This window comes from Eleutherodactylus coqui, chromosome 12, assembly GCF_035609145.1.
Source record: "Eleutherodactylus coqui strain aEleCoq1 chromosome 12, aEleCoq1.hap1, whole genome shotgun sequence".
NCBI classification, from domain to species: Eukaryota; Metazoa; Chordata; class Amphibia; order Anura; family Eleutherodactylidae; genus Eleutherodactylus; species Eleutherodactylus coqui.
This window is the reverse complement of record NC_089848.1, coordinates 107,483,520-107,502,348: the sequence shown is the minus strand read 5'-3', so window position 1 is coordinate 107,502,348 and position 18,829 is coordinate 107,483,520. Positions and strand designations below refer to the sequence as shown.

Sequence of the window (18,829 nt, the reverse complement as noted above, 5' to 3'; positions counted from 1 at the left end):
CCTGCTGCCTCGGGGTAACACTGGACTCTGAGCTCTGTTTACCCCCGACATCCAATCTCTGGCCAGAACATGCTGTCTGCACCTCAGGAATATTGCTAACATCTGGCCGTTCCTCACCATGGACACAGTAAAGACAATCGATGTCGCCCTCATTCACTCCCGACATGACTACTGCAACTCGCTGATAATTGTCCTTCCCCGCACCAGACTCGCTCCATTCCAATCCATACTGAATGCTGCAGCCAGGCTCATCTTCCTATCCAGCAGCTACTCAGACGCCCCTGCACTGTCAGGTGAGTTGCGGTGGGGAGAGCAAGATCTCCCCTCCATTCCTCCCCGCTCTCCCCGGCCCCCGAATCTTTAGAGACGAGCGGGGAGATACTCGGCTAAGGCACTACTCGCTCGAGTAATGTGCCTTAGCGAGTATACTCGCTCATCTCTACCTGTCACACTCTGGAGGTCTGCCCTGTGTGTCCTAGTCATTTCCGTGCAGTGCAGCCCCCGGTATGATGCTCATCAGATGTTTGCAAGAAAATGTTTAACCCCCGCTTTTCCTGTATAAAACAAATATTTAGTGTAGCCCACCAAACGAGCCCTCAGAGACCTACATTGATTTAAAAATAAGAGTTATGGTTTTTTTGGAAGTGGAGAGGAGAAACCAAAAATTGACGAAAAAAATAGGTCCTTTAGGGGTTTGTGCCGCAGGAAGCGAACAGTGCCATATATTATTCAGTGGCCTACATTGGTACTGCAGGCTAAGTCCCTTTCACTTCAATAGAACTCACCTGCAGTACCAATCAGGGTCACTGAACAATATATGGTGCTGTTTGCTTCCTGCAGCAAAACCGCTAGAAGCCCTTTAAGGCTGCATGCGTCCTGGCATGTTATGGCGCAAGGGGCTTATTAAGACACACATAGAATGGCGTACGTCCACATAGGGTGCAACTTCTGCAGCAGGTTTGGGTGCGGATCTGCGCGATACGTGTCGCTCTTGATGTGGATTCAAAGAATGTTTCACTTGTGCATTTGAAGGAATAAAATCCACAGCATAAAGTGGCACGTTACTAATTAACCCCTTAATGACTGCCAATACGCCTTTTGACGGCTTGCGGCGTTGGGGTATGTCTCCAAGAAAGAATGCAATGAAAAGCGATCAAAAAGTCGTATGTATTCCAAAATGGTGCCAACGCAAACTACAGGACGTCCCGCAAAAACAGAGCCCATAAATAACTACGGTAGTACAGCAAAAGTTTGGTATTGCGGTAATCGTACTGACCAATAGGATGAAGGGATGACATGTTTATTGCAGTTTGTGCGCCGTAGAAACAAGAGGCACCGAAAAACGTTGGAATTTCATTTTTTTCCCCATTTCTCTCCACTTTTTAAAAAAGTTTTTCAGTAGATTGCATGACACATTAAATAGCGCCATTGAAAAAATACAACTCGTCCTGCATAAAACAAGCCCTCATACAGCGCCGTCGATGGATAAATAAAGGAGTTACGATTTTTGAAAATGGGGGAGGAAAAAAAAATGGAAAAACGAAAAAGTTTGGTCACTAAGGAGTTAACAACCAGTGCTGCAGTTCATTTTGGGCTGCAGCTTTTCTTCCGTCGCGGCGCTCCTGCTGCAGGCGGACATACCGGAGCGGCGCTTTCACAGGTTCTGCTGTGGATTTTGATGCAGATCCGCAGTACGTTTCGCCTTTAGCTGAAGGGGTGACATCCGCTATGGCTGCTCTCACGCGGGCGATAAAATAAACGCAGCGTTGTTACTCAGGCAGAGCCGCTTTGTGCAGCGTTCCGTGTGAGCTGTTAGCGCAGTAACAACGCAGGCAAAGCGAACCGATGATGTCACCACTTATATTTACCCTCCCGGGGGCTTCTAACGCGGTGTTCAAAAATGTGATAAAATGCTGAACACAGCGCTCGACGCATTCATCGCAGTGGGCGACGCATCGCGGTTAAATACACTGAAATGCTGCAAAATAGAACAGACAGCGCTCAAAAAAAGTGGCATTTAGGGCGCCCGGACGTATTGTCCTGGCTGAGCACGCCGCACGCTTTACAGCTAACTACTGGACTAAACCAGTACAAATACAAGAGCATCCTGCAATCAGTGGTACGACGTGTTCGCTGCCCGCGGCTGTAAAGACCGGTGGTTGTTTTCCGCTGTGGTTCTGGCAGTGGAATGCGCAGCAGGCGGAGCTTCTCAACGTTCCGCTGGATCCCCCCCCCCCCCCCCCAACGGGGACAAACGACACCGGACCGCCCCACACACACCAAGAACTGGCATGGCAACACAACGCAGAGCTTAGAATCCGCCTGCAGAATAATCGTGGCGTTCAAGAGTGTTGAAATGATGCGGCCACGTCTGCAGCAGAATGCCACTGTGTGAATGAGGCCTTCTCCATGTATAGATGTGGCGGCAGGATGAGCCCCGACCGTCTACCTGACCCGCACACAGGTAGATTGATGTTCAATGGGGGACATTCGGGAAATTGTTGACCCCCATCCAGTTTCATCATTGTCGACCGCACGTCCTGCTTACATGGAGAGACAGGCTGCCGAAGATCCGATCGCCCGACGAATGAGCGCTTGCTGGTTGACGGGGTGATCGTCGCCATCTTCACCTGGTCGGACAATCCAGCCAATGTGCGTTCCCAGGAATGTTCTTGTCCGATCGTTGAGCCACCCGAAAGCCCCTCAAACGGACAGTGACTGTCCCACAAGTGCCGCTCATCCACCAACTTGTGTAGCGCCAGTCCTCGAATACACTGGCATTATATTACCCGTGAAAATTCTCTTTGAAGCCCGGACCCCCGGGGTCTCCCCTCCAGCACTGCCAGGACTTCTCTAGTAACAGGGACCTGGGGACACGGCTAGTTACTACATCCAGCCCGGTTCAGCAGAGGACGTGTGGGAGAGGAAGTCCTGGCAGACAGTTCCCGTAACCGCACAAGCCCTGTAACGCTGCTCGGCTTTGTGTCGAGAGATTCCAGGATCTTGTGAGCTTCCGCACGGGAATATCCTAATAACTAATACTGGGAGGACTGGAGACGCTTGGAAGATGCTGGATGGTTTCTGGTGCTGCAGTGGAGACTACTGGTCGGCCAAGGTGAGCCCAATCCTTCTGGGACATTGGCTAATGCTGGAGTCGCACATGGGGGCTGGGGGCAGATTTTTGAGCCAAAGATAGACGTGGATCCAGAAAAAGGGAAAAGTAGGAAGGAAGGAAGTTTCTTGTATCCGCCTGTGTAACGGGGCAGTGGCAGCCTGGAGACAGATGAGAGGAACAGAGTTTTCAGATCAACCTAACATATTAAAGCAAAAGATGTGTGGGTGACGCATTGCTCCTTTAGAAACAGCGCCACTCTTGGCCACAGGCCATGACTGGTAGTGCAAGGGGGCTGAACTATAGTACCAAATGGACCAAGGACAATAAAGGTGCTGCTTCCAAAAAAACACCCATTTTTTTTCAGCTCCCAGAACCCCTTTAACTGTCTCCTCTCAGGCCTCTAGTTGGATGCACAATACTTGCCAATGATTTTCAATAACCTTTAAAACGACCCTCCGATACTGGAGAAACAAAGATGGCGGCGGCGCCGCTCCTGACAACCTGCTGCACACTTAGTATGAGACACACTGCCTGCTGTGATTGGCTGCTGCAGCCCACATGAGCAGTGCTGGCCAATCAGAGCAGCTTGTAGGGTCTCAGACTGGCGGTGTACTAATACAGTGTGCAACGGGAAGTCAGAGCAGTGGTGCTGCCATCTTTGTTTCCCCAGGCCCAGAGCATCCCTTTGAACTCGTTTAACACTCTAGGGTGTACATTAACATCACAGAGGTCCAGGGTATGTATGGAGGGTGATGGGGGGACCGGTCCCGCTCCATACAATGTGGATGCTGGTTGTTTCTTACAGCCAACAACCTCCTGCAACAGTTCCGATTGCAGCTGTTAACCCTTTAAATGCATCAGAGTTCGGGGGTCCCGTATATCCTCTGCGATAAGATTGTGGGGTGCTGTGCGGTTGCCATGTCAGTCGGGGGCCATTGCAGATTGCCCGTGGGGTGGCTTGATAGACTGCCTGTCAGATCACACTATGATGTTATATCACACTGCAGGAGCGATCAAACCCTCGTAAGTTCTTGTCCCTATGAGGACTAAAAAAAAAATTTAAGAATTAGTTTTAAAAATATTAAAAAGGGAAACAATTTAGAATAAAAAAAACCCAAAAACCTATTTGGAGTTTTACTGACGCAGCGATGCCAATCTATGAGAGTAACGCAATCTTTACCCCGCACAGTGAATGTCGTCAGAAAGAAGAAAAAACACCAGAATTGCACTTTTTTGGTCATCTTGTCAAGGAAAAATGTACTAAAAAAAGTGATCAAAAAGTCATATTAACTCAAATGGTTCCGATAGAAACTGCAGGACGTCCGGCCAACAATGAGCCTCACACAACTGGGTCAACGGAAGAACAAAGTGCTCCGCCGCCGTCTTCTGACAGCTGTAACTCTTTACATTTTTTTTTCCAGACATATTTTAGGGGTACAACAAGAAAAAGAATCTATAAATTTGGCGTTGTTGTTGTAAACAAACCGACCCACAAAATAAAGTCATCAGGCCTTTTTTGTTGCGGTGTGTACGCCGTAGAAACAAGACGCACGCAAAGATGGCGGAATCGTTGTTTTTGTTTCCATTGCACTCCAATTAGAAAGTTCTGAAAGTTTTTCAGTCCATTGTACGGGATGTTACATAGTATGACTGGAAGATACAACTCGCCCCGCAAGAGTGAGCAACCCTGACCGCGACGACGGGGGATGATAAGAGTGTCGGTTTATGATAAGTGAGGAGGAATAAGGGAAATGGGGGGGGGGGGAGTGCTGCGCTCTTCAGGGGTTAATGTGGAGCTAAATGTACTTGGCGTCCTAGAAGGCATCGCTGCCGGCAGGACACGGGCGGCTCCACTGCTATCCCCTTCTTCGAATCCACTTCTGGCTTTGGATCACAAATCTGCCTGAGTGATTCCAGCTTGAATGCTGAAGCGGGGGCCTGTGCAGCGCCCCCTTCTGGGGGGATACCTGCGGGAGCATCTCTGGAAGCAGCGCGGCGTCCGCTGATATGGCGCTTGTCCCCCGAGCCGCTGTGAATTTTCTGCTGCGATTCTGCTAAAATGCATGCTGGCGGAAACTGTGCGGAACGGGTGGGACTCCTGTGGGGGGCGCTGCAGACGTGGCCCTGCGAATAACCAAGTGTAAGGACCTGTAGGGGCCGTGCAGCACCTGTAACATCTGCAGCGCAGTGCAAGCTCTCAAAATGTTGTTTTGAACCACGTGGATGTTTTCTTAAAGGGAACCCGGCTGGGAGAACCATCAAGTAATAGGTTCCCAGGGGCCCGGGGAGGTATTTGGTGCTCGCACTGTTGGCGCACAGACCAGGTCATCGGACTCGTAGCTGCAGGCTGTGTGCGCGCTCCTCCATACAGACCTATGTGAATCAGCTGAACAATCCAGGCGTCCCCGTTCTGGCCTGACATACAATATACCCGCCACCCCCGGGGCGCTCGCCCCAACTTACATTATGGTGTCTGCAGCTGGGCTGCCTTTAACATCTCGCCCACGCAGGGCGCAGCGTAAATGCGGCAATTTTCTACTTGGAAGACCTGCAGTGGCAACAGAACGACTGTCCATTATTTCTACCCCCCCAGGCAGCTCGCCCCCGTCGCCCCATTCCTGCTACACCCCTACTGCCATGCGGATACCCGCCTGCAGCCAACCGTCCCCTCACGACGGAGCTGCAGCTGCATGCTGGGTAATAACCTGTTGTGACACAACCCCTTTAAGACGCAGCAGTGTAGCTGGTGTTACAGGAATGGCGCAGTAATCCGCTGCCGTTTGCGGAAGGTCGGTACGGACGATGTGTGCGATGAGAATACCCCTTGTCACATGGGAAGGGACTGACTTTAGCGAGGAGTGCAGCGCTTTACTGCCATCATATGGGGGGCAGTAAGCCTGCAGTTCACCTCTAGCCACAAGGAGGCGCTGTTGTCTTGTGTTTTTTTTTTTTTTAAAGCTGTGGTCTTATCTTGACACAATAAGCAGGTAAGTGCCGCGCCGAAGCGTCGTCCAGCGGTGCAGAGTTGGGGCCGTCCTATTCTGACTTGCACATTAGTCTGCCTGACAAGTGGACCGTCTAAAAGGGCCGGGGGTTGGCGCAGCAAAAGCGGTCGGCGCGCGTAGAAGCAAACGCTTGCTGGCTGATCAGTGATTTTCAGAGATCATACGGATGGCGGGCGGTGAGTTGCACATCGCCCCACGGGATGAACGCTTGTAGCAGTGAGGGCTTATCTCCATAGCCGCCATTCTCAGCCCGAGCGCCGATCATCAGTGTCCAATTGCATCCAGACGCGAATTTTTACAACATTTATCGGAGCAGCAAAGCGGCCGGCAACCAATTGCATTCACACAAAAGTGGCGCGGCGACTGTGCAGCGACGACCGGGCGGTGGGGACGGTGCAGCTGCGGCGATTATGGGGGGTGGTGGGGAGGGTGCAGCTGCGGCGTTGGCGGGGCGGTGGGGAGGGTGCAACTGTGGTGCAGTGGTGGGGAGGGTGCAGCTGCGGCAATGGCGGGGCGGTGGGGAGGGTGCAGCTGCGGCGATGGCGGGGCGGTGGGGAGGGTGCAACTGTGGTGCAGTGGTGGGGAGGGTGCAGCTGCGGCGGTGGACCTGCGGTATGCTCGTTGACGCTGCGGGTTTTCACTGTGGATTTCTCCTCTTCCAAGGAGCACGGCCAGAGCGCCGGCGTACGGCAGGAGCCCCCACGGACCGCCTTCGGTCACAGCAGCGTGACCAATTCTTTTCAGACATTGTGGATTTTTGTGCAGCAGAAAAATCCACCTGAAACTCCGCCCATCCGGCCGCGGGGCGCAGCAGATTTAGGGTACGTTTACATGGCGGGATTTGGCGCAGTGATGCGGTAATGGCTGCCAGCGTCCTGCGCACGGATCACCCTGCGCATGGACCAGATCCGTGGCGGTCAGACGTGGATTCTGTCACTGATTTTAAAGGAGGAATTTATCGTTGGAGGTCCCGCTGTGACTTTGGCGCGTGCCGGCGGCGAGCGTTGGATTTACGGTGTGAACGCACCCTTAAAGGGATATTCGGGCTCCATCGTCATGTAACCACAGGCTAGGGGGCGCCATCTAAGCGGTGGGAGTTCAACCCCCGATTGCCAGGACGGAGGTCCCGTATCCACCTGTTTAGCTATAAACGGAGCCGCCGCGCACAAGCTGCACGACCGCGCATGGAGTATTGTGCGTTGTGGCACACGGGACCCCCATAAGTGTTCCCACAGGATGAGGGTCACTCGCTGGTCCGTTGTGGCCCCTGAGGATCAGTGCCGCTGCGCCATTCACTGCGCCCACAGGCGACGGATGATTATCCGTAACTGCGCTGCGTCCAACGCACTTAATGCATTCTCTGTGAAAGCACCTTAAACATGAGCATCTCCTGAGGAGAAGAGGCGCTGCGCTGGGGGGGGGGGGGGGGTGTCTCGGTGTTTGGGGGTTCAGCGGTTACATTTGCTCCGCCATCAGAGTTGGGGGACGCAGCGCAGGAACGGGACGACTCGCGTGAAGCGCCGCCACCTCTGAACCCTGGAATATAGTTTCTGGGGCTCAGACAGCGCGACTACCTCAGCGAAGGAGTTCTATTCACTGACAGCAAGCAGGACTGCTGCCATGTGTAACATAAACGTGTTTTCTGACTGAAATGTGCCGCTTGCCGCCCGTTCTGTGAGGAGAATGAGCCACTGCAGCCCTGTCGCAGCCCGCTATCGCGACATGTCCCTATTTCCCGCGCGCGCCCCCGTCCTGTGCCCGGCGCGCGTCCCCGCAGCCCCCCCCTCCTCTCCTCGGCGCGCCCCCGCCCTCTGCGGCCCGGGCCGGCGGACGCGCAGGCGCGCTCGGCACTCTGGGAATGGCTGCGCAGCTCGGGTTGGCCGGGGAGCAGACAGCCGAGTTGTAATGTCCGCCATGTTGGCCATGGCGTCTTGAAGAGGGAGGGAGAAGGAGACACCGGAGCGCGCAGACCCCACCGAGCACCGGCAGAGCCCCCATGAGAGCCGCGCGGCCCGGGAGGATTTCCCTGCTCGTCGGTCGCATGGCTTTGTTGTGGTAGACAGAAGATGAGCAAGTTGTCGTTCCGGGCGCGGGCGCTGGATGCGTCCAAGCCGCTGCCCGTCTTCCGCTGCGAGGACCTCCCGGACCTGCACGAGTACGCCTCCATCAACCGGGCCGTGCCGCAGATGCCCACCGGCATGGAGAAGGAAGAGGAGTCGGTAAGCCTCGCCGTCCTCCCCGCCGGCGGCTCTGCGCAAGCTTACACAAAATGGCGGCCATGTTCTCCTGACGGGCGCGGGGTGGGGGAGGGGGGAGCAGCGGGCGCTCCTCCGCCGGGGGACGGCTCCCCGACCCCCCCGGGTCACCCACCGGGCCTCACCTGTGGGGGCTGCCGGCTCTAACGGGGGAAAGACGGCCCGAAAGGCACAAAGGGGTCACGTGATGGGGCCGCGGTCCGCCATTTTGTTGTGTGGGCTCCTGTCTTTGGGCTGGGCCTGCGCTCAGTGCTGTAGTGGTGGAGAGCGGCCGCCGGGGGGAGCCCGAGAACAGCCGCTGCTCCCCGTGTGGGATTGTTTGTGTACATCTGACAGCTGAGGCCTGCAAGCTGCTGCGAGGGATCCGGGGGTCGCGGCGGTTGCTGCCTCTGCAGGGGGGCTTCTGGGGAGTCGCGGCGGGGGTGCCTCTGCAGGGGGGCTTCTGGGGAGTCGCGGCGGGGGTGCCTCTGCAGGGGGGCTTCTGGGGAGTCGCGGCGGGGGTGCCTCTGCAGGGGGGCTTCTGGGGAGTCGCGGTGGTGCTGCCTTCTGCAGGGGGGCTTCTGGGGAGTCGCGGCGGGGGTGCCTCTGCAGGGGGGCTTCTGGGGGGCTGCGGCGGTGCTGCCTCTGCAGAGGGGCTCCTCGGGGGGTCGTGGCGGTGCTGCCTCTACAGGGGGGGCTCCTCGGGGGGTTGCGGCGGTGCTGCCTCTACAGGGGGGCTTCGGGGGGTCGCGGCGGTGCTGCCTCTACAGGGGGGGGGGCTCCTCGGGGGTCGTGGCGGTGCTGCCTCTACAGGGGGGCTCCTCGGGGGTCGTGGCGGTGCTGCCTCTACAGGGGGGCTCCTCGGGGGGTCGTGGCGGTGCTGCCTCTACAGGGGGGCTCCTCGGGGGGTTGCGGCGGTGCTGCCTCTACAGGGGGGCCTCGGGGGGTTGCGGCGGTGCTGCCTCTACAGGGGGGCCTCGGGGGGTTGCGGCGGTGCTGCCTCTACAGGGGGGCCTCGGGGGGTCGCGGCGGTGCTGCCTCTACAGGGGGGCCTCGGGGGGTCGCGGCGGTGCTGCCTCTACAGGGGGGCCTCGGGGGGTCGCGGCGGTGCTGCCTCTACAGGGGGGCCTCGGGGGGTCGCGGCGGTGCTGCCTCTACAGGGGGGCCTCGGGGGGTCGCGGCGGTGCTGCCTCTACAGGGGGGCCTCGGGGGGTCGCGGCGGTGCTGCCTCTACAGGGGGGGGGGGGGCTCCTCGGGGGGTCGCGGCGGTGCTGCCTCTACAGGGGGGGGGGGGGGGCTCCTCGGGGGGTCGCGGCGGTGCTGCCTCTACAGGGGGGGGGGGGGGGGGCTCCTCGGGGGGTCGCGGCGGTGCTGCCTCTACAGGGGGGGGGGCTCCTCGGGGGGTCGCGGCGGTGCTGCCTCTACAGGGGGGGGGGGGCTCCTCGGGGGGTCGCGGCGGTGCTGCCTCTACAGGGGGGGGGGGCTCCTCGGGGGGTCGCGGCGGTGCTGCCTCTACAGGGGGGGGGGGGCTCCTCGGGGGGGTCGCGGCGGTGCTGCCTCTACAGGGGGGGGGGCTCCTCGGGGGGTCGCGGCGGTGCTGCCTCTACAGGGGGGGGGGGCTCCTCGGGGGGTCGCGGCGGTGCTGCCTCTACAGGGGGGGGGGCTCCTCGGGGGGTCGCGGCGGTGCTGCCTCTACAGGCGGGGGGGCTCCTCGGGGGGTCGCGGCGGTGCTGCCTCTACAGGGGGGGGGGGGCTCCTCGGGGGGTCGCGGCGGTCTACAGGGTGGCTTCTGGGGGGGGGGGCGCGGCGGTGCTGCCTCTACAGGGGGGGGCTTCGGGGGGGTCGCGGCGGTGCTGCTCCTGGAGGGGGGATCCCAGGGGGTCGTGGCGGTCTACAGGGTGGCTTCTGGGGGGTCACGGCGGTGCTGCCTCTACAGGGGAGGGGGGGCGCCTCATTAAGTGCAGAAGTTTTTGAGGCAAAAAGTCCGGTGCTGCTGCCGCCTCTACAGAGGGATCCGGGGGGGGGGGGGGGTCGCGGCGGTCTACAGTGGGGCTTCTGGGGGGTCGCAGCGGTGCTGCTGCCTCTACAGGGGGATCCCGGGGGGGTCGTGGCGGTCTACAGGGGGGCTTCTGGGGGGTCACGGCAGTGCTGCCTCTACAGGGGGGGGGGGGGGGCGGTCGGTCTACAGGGGGGTCCTTGGGGGTCGTGGGCGGTCTACAGGGGAGGGGGGTCGCGGCAGTGCTGCCTCTACAGGGGGGGGGGCGCCTCATTAAGTGCAGAGGTTTTTGAGGCAAAAAGTCGTGTTTTAGGGAAATAAGTGAAGTCCGGCCGTTTGGGGGCGCTCAGGTGCTGCAGACAACCGGGACCCTCCTTGTGGGCTTACCTGACCTATAAGCAATATGGTATTGCACAGAACCTGCGTTGGGGGTCCGCCAGTCACTGAAGTAAGGGCCGAGGGGTTCTCACGCCGGCCGCACTCTGCTCTTCCGTGAAGACATTGCGCTGAGCAGACCGGCGGCGTTCACCTCTGGGACCCCCGACTGATGACGTGTAAGGGGTCTCCATGTTTTAGTAATCGGAGAACCATGCTTCACTTCAAGGCCTGTAGATGGACGGTACACGGTGCGGCGCCATCGCCTCGCGCCCGCCCCCCGCTGTATGGCTACATCCGGCGCACGCCTGATGCAAGATATATGTAACCTCTTCTACATCCTGGTTAAATGACCATAAATCGCTTATGTCCGAGTTTTGCGCACTTTTGTGGGTTTTTGTGTGCGCAAATACACTGCAGACGCAGGAAATACTGGAGGGCCCGTGGATTTGGCGACTACGACGGCTTCCTGTGTATTCACTACGTATTTGCGCCGCCTCTTTCTCTTCAATGGCCTTTTGTGGTGCATAATACGCACTGCGATTGGACGCCTCGCCGCGTGAGCGAACCTGCTGATGACAACGGATTCTGTTCTCTGTGCGAATATGTTTGTGTGAACGAGACCGTAGCGGCCGTGTCCCTCGGTGGAAAATGTATGATTGGCGATCCGCGGCCGCCGCTCACTTCCTGTTCAGACCTGCCACATTATTGCTGTCGGGATTATTGGGGGGGGGGGGGGGGGCGGCTCTGCGGTCAGACGGAGCTTCCTGTTCCGATGGTAACTTATGGACCTGCTAATGTCCGGGCCTCACGCAGGGCGGTTTACACGCTCCAAGAACGCCAAGCGTGTTATCATTGTCGCTGTATTCGGGAGTTCTGTCAAGCGTTCGCCATTACAACGGTACTAATGACACGTGATAACGGTCCCTGCAGGACGATTATCTGCACAGTCAGCGGAAAGTGGAGTGGTAACGGCGGCGGATATGACGGCCTCGTAATGATCTGCCCTCTGATTGGCTCTTGTACAGCGTCCGTCAGACGGTGGGAACGGGCAGGAGCTGATGAAGGTACACCGGCCTCGCTCTTACGGCTTCCACCCACCAGCATTACCATATCGCAGCGTTATAAAACCGCTATTGGGTTTTGCCCTGAGGCCGGGTCACACGGGGCCGAATGTCTAGGCGGACTTTCTGCACGGAAATTCCACCCGTGTTTTTACTCCCGGGATTAGCCAGCAAAGTGGACGAGAGTTTCAAAACTTTGGCGCACACTGCGGCCAAACCGCGCGGAAACCAAAGACGCAGCAGTCAATTCTTTCTCCGTTTCCGCAGCGGAATGCAGGCAGTGAAAGCGCTCCACAATCTGCAGCTAGATGCAGCGGGGTTTGAAGTTGCGCTTGGCCTGCGGAAAGCTCACGTTTTTTCCATGCGATCATTCTACAAGATTTTCCTAGGATTTCGCTCCCGTGTGATCCCAGCCTAAGCCTTAAAGGGGATGTGCCAGGATTAAAGGGGTTGTCAGCTTACTGGACCGCTTTCGATAGGGGCTGCCTAGTAAATTAACAAACTGAGGACTACTTACCTCTCTGCTGCCCCGCTCTGGCGCTTGTTGTGACAGCGAACGCCACCGGACGCCGGGTAACGGCCAATGCCAGGAGAACGACCGGATGTACGGTGATGTCCGCTGTCACAACCATCCCAGACCGCCGGATCCCAGCTGAGAGGTAAGCACAAGTCCTCTGCAGGGTACGGGCTCTCGGATTGGCGGAGCCCCTGCTGGTCCCAAGGTCCACACATGCACACAGCCGCTCCATTCACTTCAGTGGGACCGTCACAAGCGTAAGGTGTCCCGCCTGTAGTCTTCCCATCAGCCACTTCTGTCCCATGTGACCTGCTGGTTTGACAGACGTTAACCCTTTAATGGCACTGCTCCCCCCTCCTCTGTTGGCCTTCAGTTTAGACATTTCTTTACGTGGCGTGAAGTGGGAAAAAAATGCAGTTCTGCCGTCTTTGTGGTCTTGTTTTCAGGACATTGTGGTAAACGGTAACTTTCCTCCAGAAGTCGATATGATTACAGCGATATCACACTCCACGCTTTATAGATTTTGTTGTACTATTTTCTTACCGCCGTGACTTTATGCAGCGCTTCGGGGGGCGTTTTTGCAAGATGATCTGTGGTTTCTATTGTTACCAATTTAGAGTTCTGGGAGACCAAAAAAAGTGCATTTCTGGTGTTGGTTTTGTGTTTTCCTGCTGAGCTTCGCTGTGCGGGATGATTCGTAATTGGACTTTTACGGATAGATCGGACATAGTTTATGGAGGAGGAGGAGGCCGGCGGGCCTGAACGACTAGTGATCTGTGTAAAGGCACAGGAACGATGATCGCTGGGGCGACCTGTCCGCCATCTGTACCGACACTCCCGTGTAATAGGGGGCCTCACTGATGCCTAAAAAATGGCAGTGAGAAAATATAAAATGTGTTCTGAAATTGTATTCCAGGAAACACAAAACTTTACTAAGACGCGACTAAGCAATCCGCTCGGCTGAATTTGTTACTTACAGGAAAGTTCTGAAATATCTAATAAGTATATGTTCAATGTAGATTATTTCACATGTAATACCAAGCCTGGCCACTGCAGTGAGGACAGAGCTGTCTGCTTCCTGCAGAAATTGGCTCAATGCATGAGCGCAGCAGTCAGAGAACAGCTGATCGGTGGGAGGCCTGGATGACGGACCCCTGTCAACTATTGACTACCTACTTGAGGGTAGGCCATCAATACTGTAATGGGGGCATCAGTCAGCAGGTCTCTGGGAGAACTACATGCATATTGTTTGTAGTTTAGCTTAAGGTTCATTTACATCCGCGGTTCCGTTTGGATTCTGCTACAAGCAGCGCTATTTCACTGTGTAGACCCGTTTATAGTAAGTGGGGGCCTTTCGGTCCCATCAGGGCCATTTGGCCGGTGGGGGAGTCTTCTTGCTCCCCCCAAACAGAGCGGGAAAACAGAATCCCCTAACGCTGAGTGCGCCCTCAGCTGGGTATACCGAGGAAAGCGGCGTCTGCTTACTGATTTAGTTTTTGCAATTTTGCATTCGGTTTCCCCAATAAATGCGGTTTGTTAATCCCATTGGAATATCCCTCACAGGAAGCATTGTAGACTCGGAACTGAGAATATTCTGCTTTGTGTTGGTCCAAAACTGGTGACTTTCATCTTGGAAGGATTAAGCGGCGGCCCTGGAGCCACGCCGCCTCTTATCTCTGCCGGTGATGGGCCGTAGAGCTGCCCCTGTTATCTGCGCAGAGACAACCCCGATGCAGGGGTTAAAAAAAACAACCCGCACAGCGCTTACCTGAATCCCGGCGGTCCGGCGTCTTCATACTCACCTGCTGAAGATGGCCGCCGGGATCCTCTGTCTCCATGGACCGCAGGGCTTCTGTGCGGTCCATTGCCGATTCCAGCCTCCTGATTGGCTGGAATCGGCACGTGACGGGGCGGAGCTACACGGAGCCCCATTCAGAAAAGAAGACCCGGACTGCGCAAGCGCGGCTAATTTGGCCATCGGAGGGCGAAAATTAGTCGGCTCCATGGGAACGAGGACGCTAGCAACGGAGCAGGTAAGTATAAAACTTTTTATAACTTCTGTATGGCTCATAATTAATGCACAATGTACATTACAAAGTGCATTATTATGGCCATGCAGAAGTGTATAGACCCACTTGCTGCCGCGGGACAACCCCTTTAAGGGGTGGTGTCACGGGATTTGTCCTAACCCTGGTGGGGGTCGGACGGCCTGTACCCTCCCCGATCCTCCGGTCAGTCCCCGAGGTCGCACAGGTGAGCGCGTCAGAGTTCACGCACTTCAGTAATCCCCCGCGATGCCTCTGCCTGACCTTCACCCCAGTCACTAAGAAACTAGCCAGACCCCATTCTCAGGATCGGAGGGGTTCCTGGAGGTTGGACCCCGGGTCAGAAAGTCATCCCCCTGACCACCTCCGGTCCATCCAGTCCGCCTTCCTAGTATTTCTTTTCTATTCCTCCCAGAATAGTCTTATCCCGGCCGCTTGAACTCCTAGGTTGTTGGTTTTCCGACCGTCTGGGAGGTCCCCCCGACACATCTTCTACTTCCAGTAAGATCGGCCGTCGCCTCTGATTCTTTCCCCCCAACTTATCAAATTGTTTTAGAAAAGGTAAAGTCAAACGTCTGCCCTGACTTACAGAACTCTAAGGCTGCAGTCACAGGGGGCGCAAATCCCACGGCAGAAAGGCGGCTTCAAAGCGTGCCGTCCAGCCTATATTCCGCTGCGGCCATCTCTCCCCTTAAAGAGGAAAGAACCTGCAGCGGAAATGGCAATAAAATTGATACGTCGGGGCTTTGAATTCCGCACGTTATGTCAGTTTCATCGCAGCTTGGCCGACTGTTCGCAGCGCGTGGACTAGAGTTTTGCAAATCACGTTCAGTTTGCTGTTTAGACACGGGCGCAATTTCCGTGTGGAAAGTGCGCACGGCCGTACCGCCCCGTGTGAACCCAGACTAAGGACTCCGTCTTCAGAGTTGTCAGAAACCAGAGGAGGTAAAGACCAGATTCCTGTTAACCATCAGGCAGGTACAGATATGGATAATGTCAGGTAACAGAACCCGTAGGTGAAGCGCCAGTTCTAACGCCGACCCGAGAGCAGAAGGCAGCAGGGAGGGACTTCATTCTGCTGGGGATAGGTCATCAATATCAGATGGTTGGTGGTCCGCTCATCAGCTTCTATCTGCAGGCTGCTCCCAGTATAATACGCTGCTTGGACCAGTCCCGCTCACTAGTTCATGCTGCCTTCAGATGGGTGAACGCCGCAGCTTCTCGTCAGGCCGGTGACGTTGTGTTCTTTGGTCACCTTGCCCGAGAGCAGTTCAGTCCTATTCTAATGAATGAGATTGAGCTGCTATACCGGGTGCAGCCACTATACCATGTACTGTGCTCACCGAAGATTTACAGCCACTTCAAATAGCTAAGTGCTAGGTGACCTGAATGGCGGACCCCCACCTATCTGATATTCACGACCGATATTTTTGTCTTTAAAAACCCTTTCAGACCAGAAAGGTTGCTGACTTTTGCTATCTCTGTATGGCAGGTTGTGCGTTGTGTGCGGTCTATGGCTCCCCTCTGACAAGGGTTTCAGCAGACTTTATTTCTATTTATGAATGGAGGTAGAAGAAGTGAACTTTTAAAGTTTCCTGTCAGCAGTTGGCAATGTAAACCAACAGCAGCGCTCCAATCCGGAGTCTTTCCCGCAATTATTAGCTATCGCTATGGATACAAGCCTTGGTATTGGCAGTATGAAAGCTTCCCGATCCGCATGTAAATTGTGCAGAGCGGTCCGGTGGGGGCCGGACCACCTCTACTAGCTGCATGTAAACATCCGGCCCCTCTGACGCAGATGATGTAGTAGATGTGATCCGTGAGGTCGGCTACCAGTCCTTGCCCAGAGCAGTCCGGTGGGTGGCCGGATCACCTCTACTAGCTGCATGTAAAGGTCCGGCCCCTCTGTTGCTGATGATGCAGTAGATGTGATCCACGCGTCGCTAGGTTGGCTACCAATCCTTGTCCAGAGCGGTCAGGTGGAGGGCCGGACTGCCTCTACTATCTGCATGTAAGCGTCCGGCCCCTCTGATGCAGATGATATACTAGAAGTAATCCGCATGGTCGGCTACCAATCCTTGTCCAGAGTGGTCAGCTGGAGGGCCGGACTGCCACTACTAGCTGTATGTAAACGTCCAGCCCCTGTGGCGCAGATGATGTACTAGATATGATCCGTGAGGTCGGCTACCAATCCTTCTCCGGAGCAGTTCGGTGGGGGGGCCGGACCACTTCTGCTAGTTGCATGTAAACGTCCGGCCCCTCTGGCGCAGATGATGCAGTAAATGTGATCCGTGAGGTCGGCTACCAATCCTTCTCCGGAGCAGTTCAGTGGGGGGGCCGGACCACTTCTACTAGTTGCATGTAAACGTCCGGCCCCTGTGGCGCAGATTATGTACTAGATATGATCCGCGAGGTCGGCTACCAATCCTTGTCCAGAGTGGTCAGGTGGAGGGCCGGACCACTTCTACTAGTTGCATGTAAACGTCCGGCCCCTCTGGCGCAGATTATGTACTAGATATGATCCGCGAGGTCGGCTACCAATCCTTGTCCAGAGTGGTCAGGTGGAGGGCCGGACCACTTCTACTAGCTGTATGTAAACGTCCAGCCCCTGTGGCGCAGATGATGTACTAGATATGATCCGTGAGGTCGGCTACCAATCCTTCTCCGGAGCAGTTCGGTGGGGGGGCCGGACCACTTCTGCTAGTTGCATGTAAACGTCCGGCCCCTCTGGCGCAGATGATGCAGTAAATGTGATCCGTGAGGTCGGCTACCAATCCTTCTCCGGAGCAGTTCAGTGGGGGGGCCGGACCACTTCTACTAGTTGCATGTAAACGTCCGGCCCCTGTGGCGCAGATTATGTACTAGATATGATCCGCGAGGTCGGCTACCAATCCTTGTCCAGAGTGGTCAGGTGGAGGGCCGGACCACTTCTACTAGTTGCATGTAAACGTCCGGCCCCTCTGGCGCAGATGATGCAGTAGATGTGATCCGTGAGGTCGGCTACCAATCCTTCTCCGGAGCAGTTCAGTGGGGGGGGGCCGGACCACTTCTACTAGTTGCATGTAAACGTCCGGCCCCTGTGGCGCAGATTATGTACTAGATATGATCCGCGAGGTCGGCTACCAATCCTTGTCCAGAGTGGTCAGGTGGAGGGCCGGACCACTTCTACTAGTTGCATGTAAACGTCCGTCCCCTCTGGTGCAGGTGATGTAGTAGATGTGATCCGTGAGGTCGGCTACCAATCCTTGTTCAGAGCGGTCAGATGGGGGCCGGACCACCTCTACTAGTTGCATGTAAACGTCCGGCCCCTCTGGCGCAGATGATGCAGCAGATGTGATCCGCGATGTTGGCTACCAATCCTTGTTCAGAGCGGTCGGTTGTGCGGATGTCCCCGAGGAAGATAAACACAAAGTGCAGCTAGTCTGGGGCGATGCTAGATGGGGTATGTCGCGCTGATGTAGCAGTTGGTTTGCTCTTTGGGCCACACTTGGTGTTACTTGTAGACCTTTCTGTGCATAGAGCCATACTGCTGGTTGCTGTTGGTATATATTAGGACTATTGTCCTGTGGCCAGCACTACTTCTTGTGATCCTCCTGTGAAGTTGCGGTTTAAACCTTTTTGTACGTAATCTATCTTCTGATGGCGGTATTAATGCTGCTTTCCTCCCTGTAAGTACAGGCTACTAAACCGCTGGTGAGAGATGGATGACCGGTAGTTGGCCGTAGAAGTGGCCATACCAGTTAAATATCTATTGGCTGGATATGCCCCTGCTATCGAGGAAGTATGGGGGGCCCTTGGGAGATGAGCCGCTGCCAGGAGAGTCCAGCACCTCTACATTCAGGAAACACGCGTGCATGGAAGGGGGCGCGTGTACCTGTATGGTGGCAGACTCTTACTGACTCATACCACCATACACCCTCCGAGTGGGGGAAGGGAGACCTATGATAAAGGGAAACTTGTCTTTTTTTGAAATGTACAGTTAAGAATCTGATCCATCAAGTCACATGAATATTAGCAGCCAATGTGTACCCGGCCCAAAAGAAACCCCCCTTTAAAAAATGGTGGCGGGGGCAAGACCAGCGTCTCCTAATCCATAATGCTGTATGACGCCCAATAAGCCTCTGGCCTCCTGTAGATGGTCGGATCCCGCTGTGAGAATTCAGTGATCACTGCGGCTCCCCGGGTCTCCCTGCTCTGCTTTGTGCCGGCCGGCGCGTCACCAGTGCCGTTTCTGTGCGGGCCTCTGGTGCACAGAAATAGGACATGCCGCAATTTGTTTTCCGCACTTGTTTTCACATGGTCAAATCGCGGCTGTCTGCATAGGATCGCATTATCTAAGCGGGCACGGTCGGAAATTCTATGGGAAATTTCGTTGCGGAATTTGTGCCCGTGTGCAGGGGGGGGGGGTGCCTCTGTCAGATATTAAGGTGGGTGGGATATGGACTGCTAGGGACTCCTCACAGAGCCCCCATCTACCA

At 56.0% G+C, this 18,829-nt stretch overlaps 1 protein-coding gene across 3 annotated transcripts in view; it reads left to right on the top strand.

Annotated features, from left to right (window-relative positions):
• The window catches only part of EPC1 (enhancer of polycomb homolog 1), an 88,893-nt gene that overhangs the window by 9,396 nt on the left and 60,668 nt on the right, over positions 1 to 18,829 (top strand). Inside the window, exon 1 of one of the 3 annotated variants that reach the window (XM_066585202.1) lies at positions 7,958 to 8,339. The exons of the other annotated variants lie outside the window; for them this stretch is intronic. Coding sequence (XP_066441299.1) covers positions 8,187 to 8,339 — 153 coding nt within the window. The 5' untranslated portion in view covers positions 7,958 to 8,186. Of the gene's footprint in view, positions 1 to 7,957; positions 8,340 to 18,829 lie in introns of those variants that run through there. 3 annotated transcript variants of the gene reach the window in all.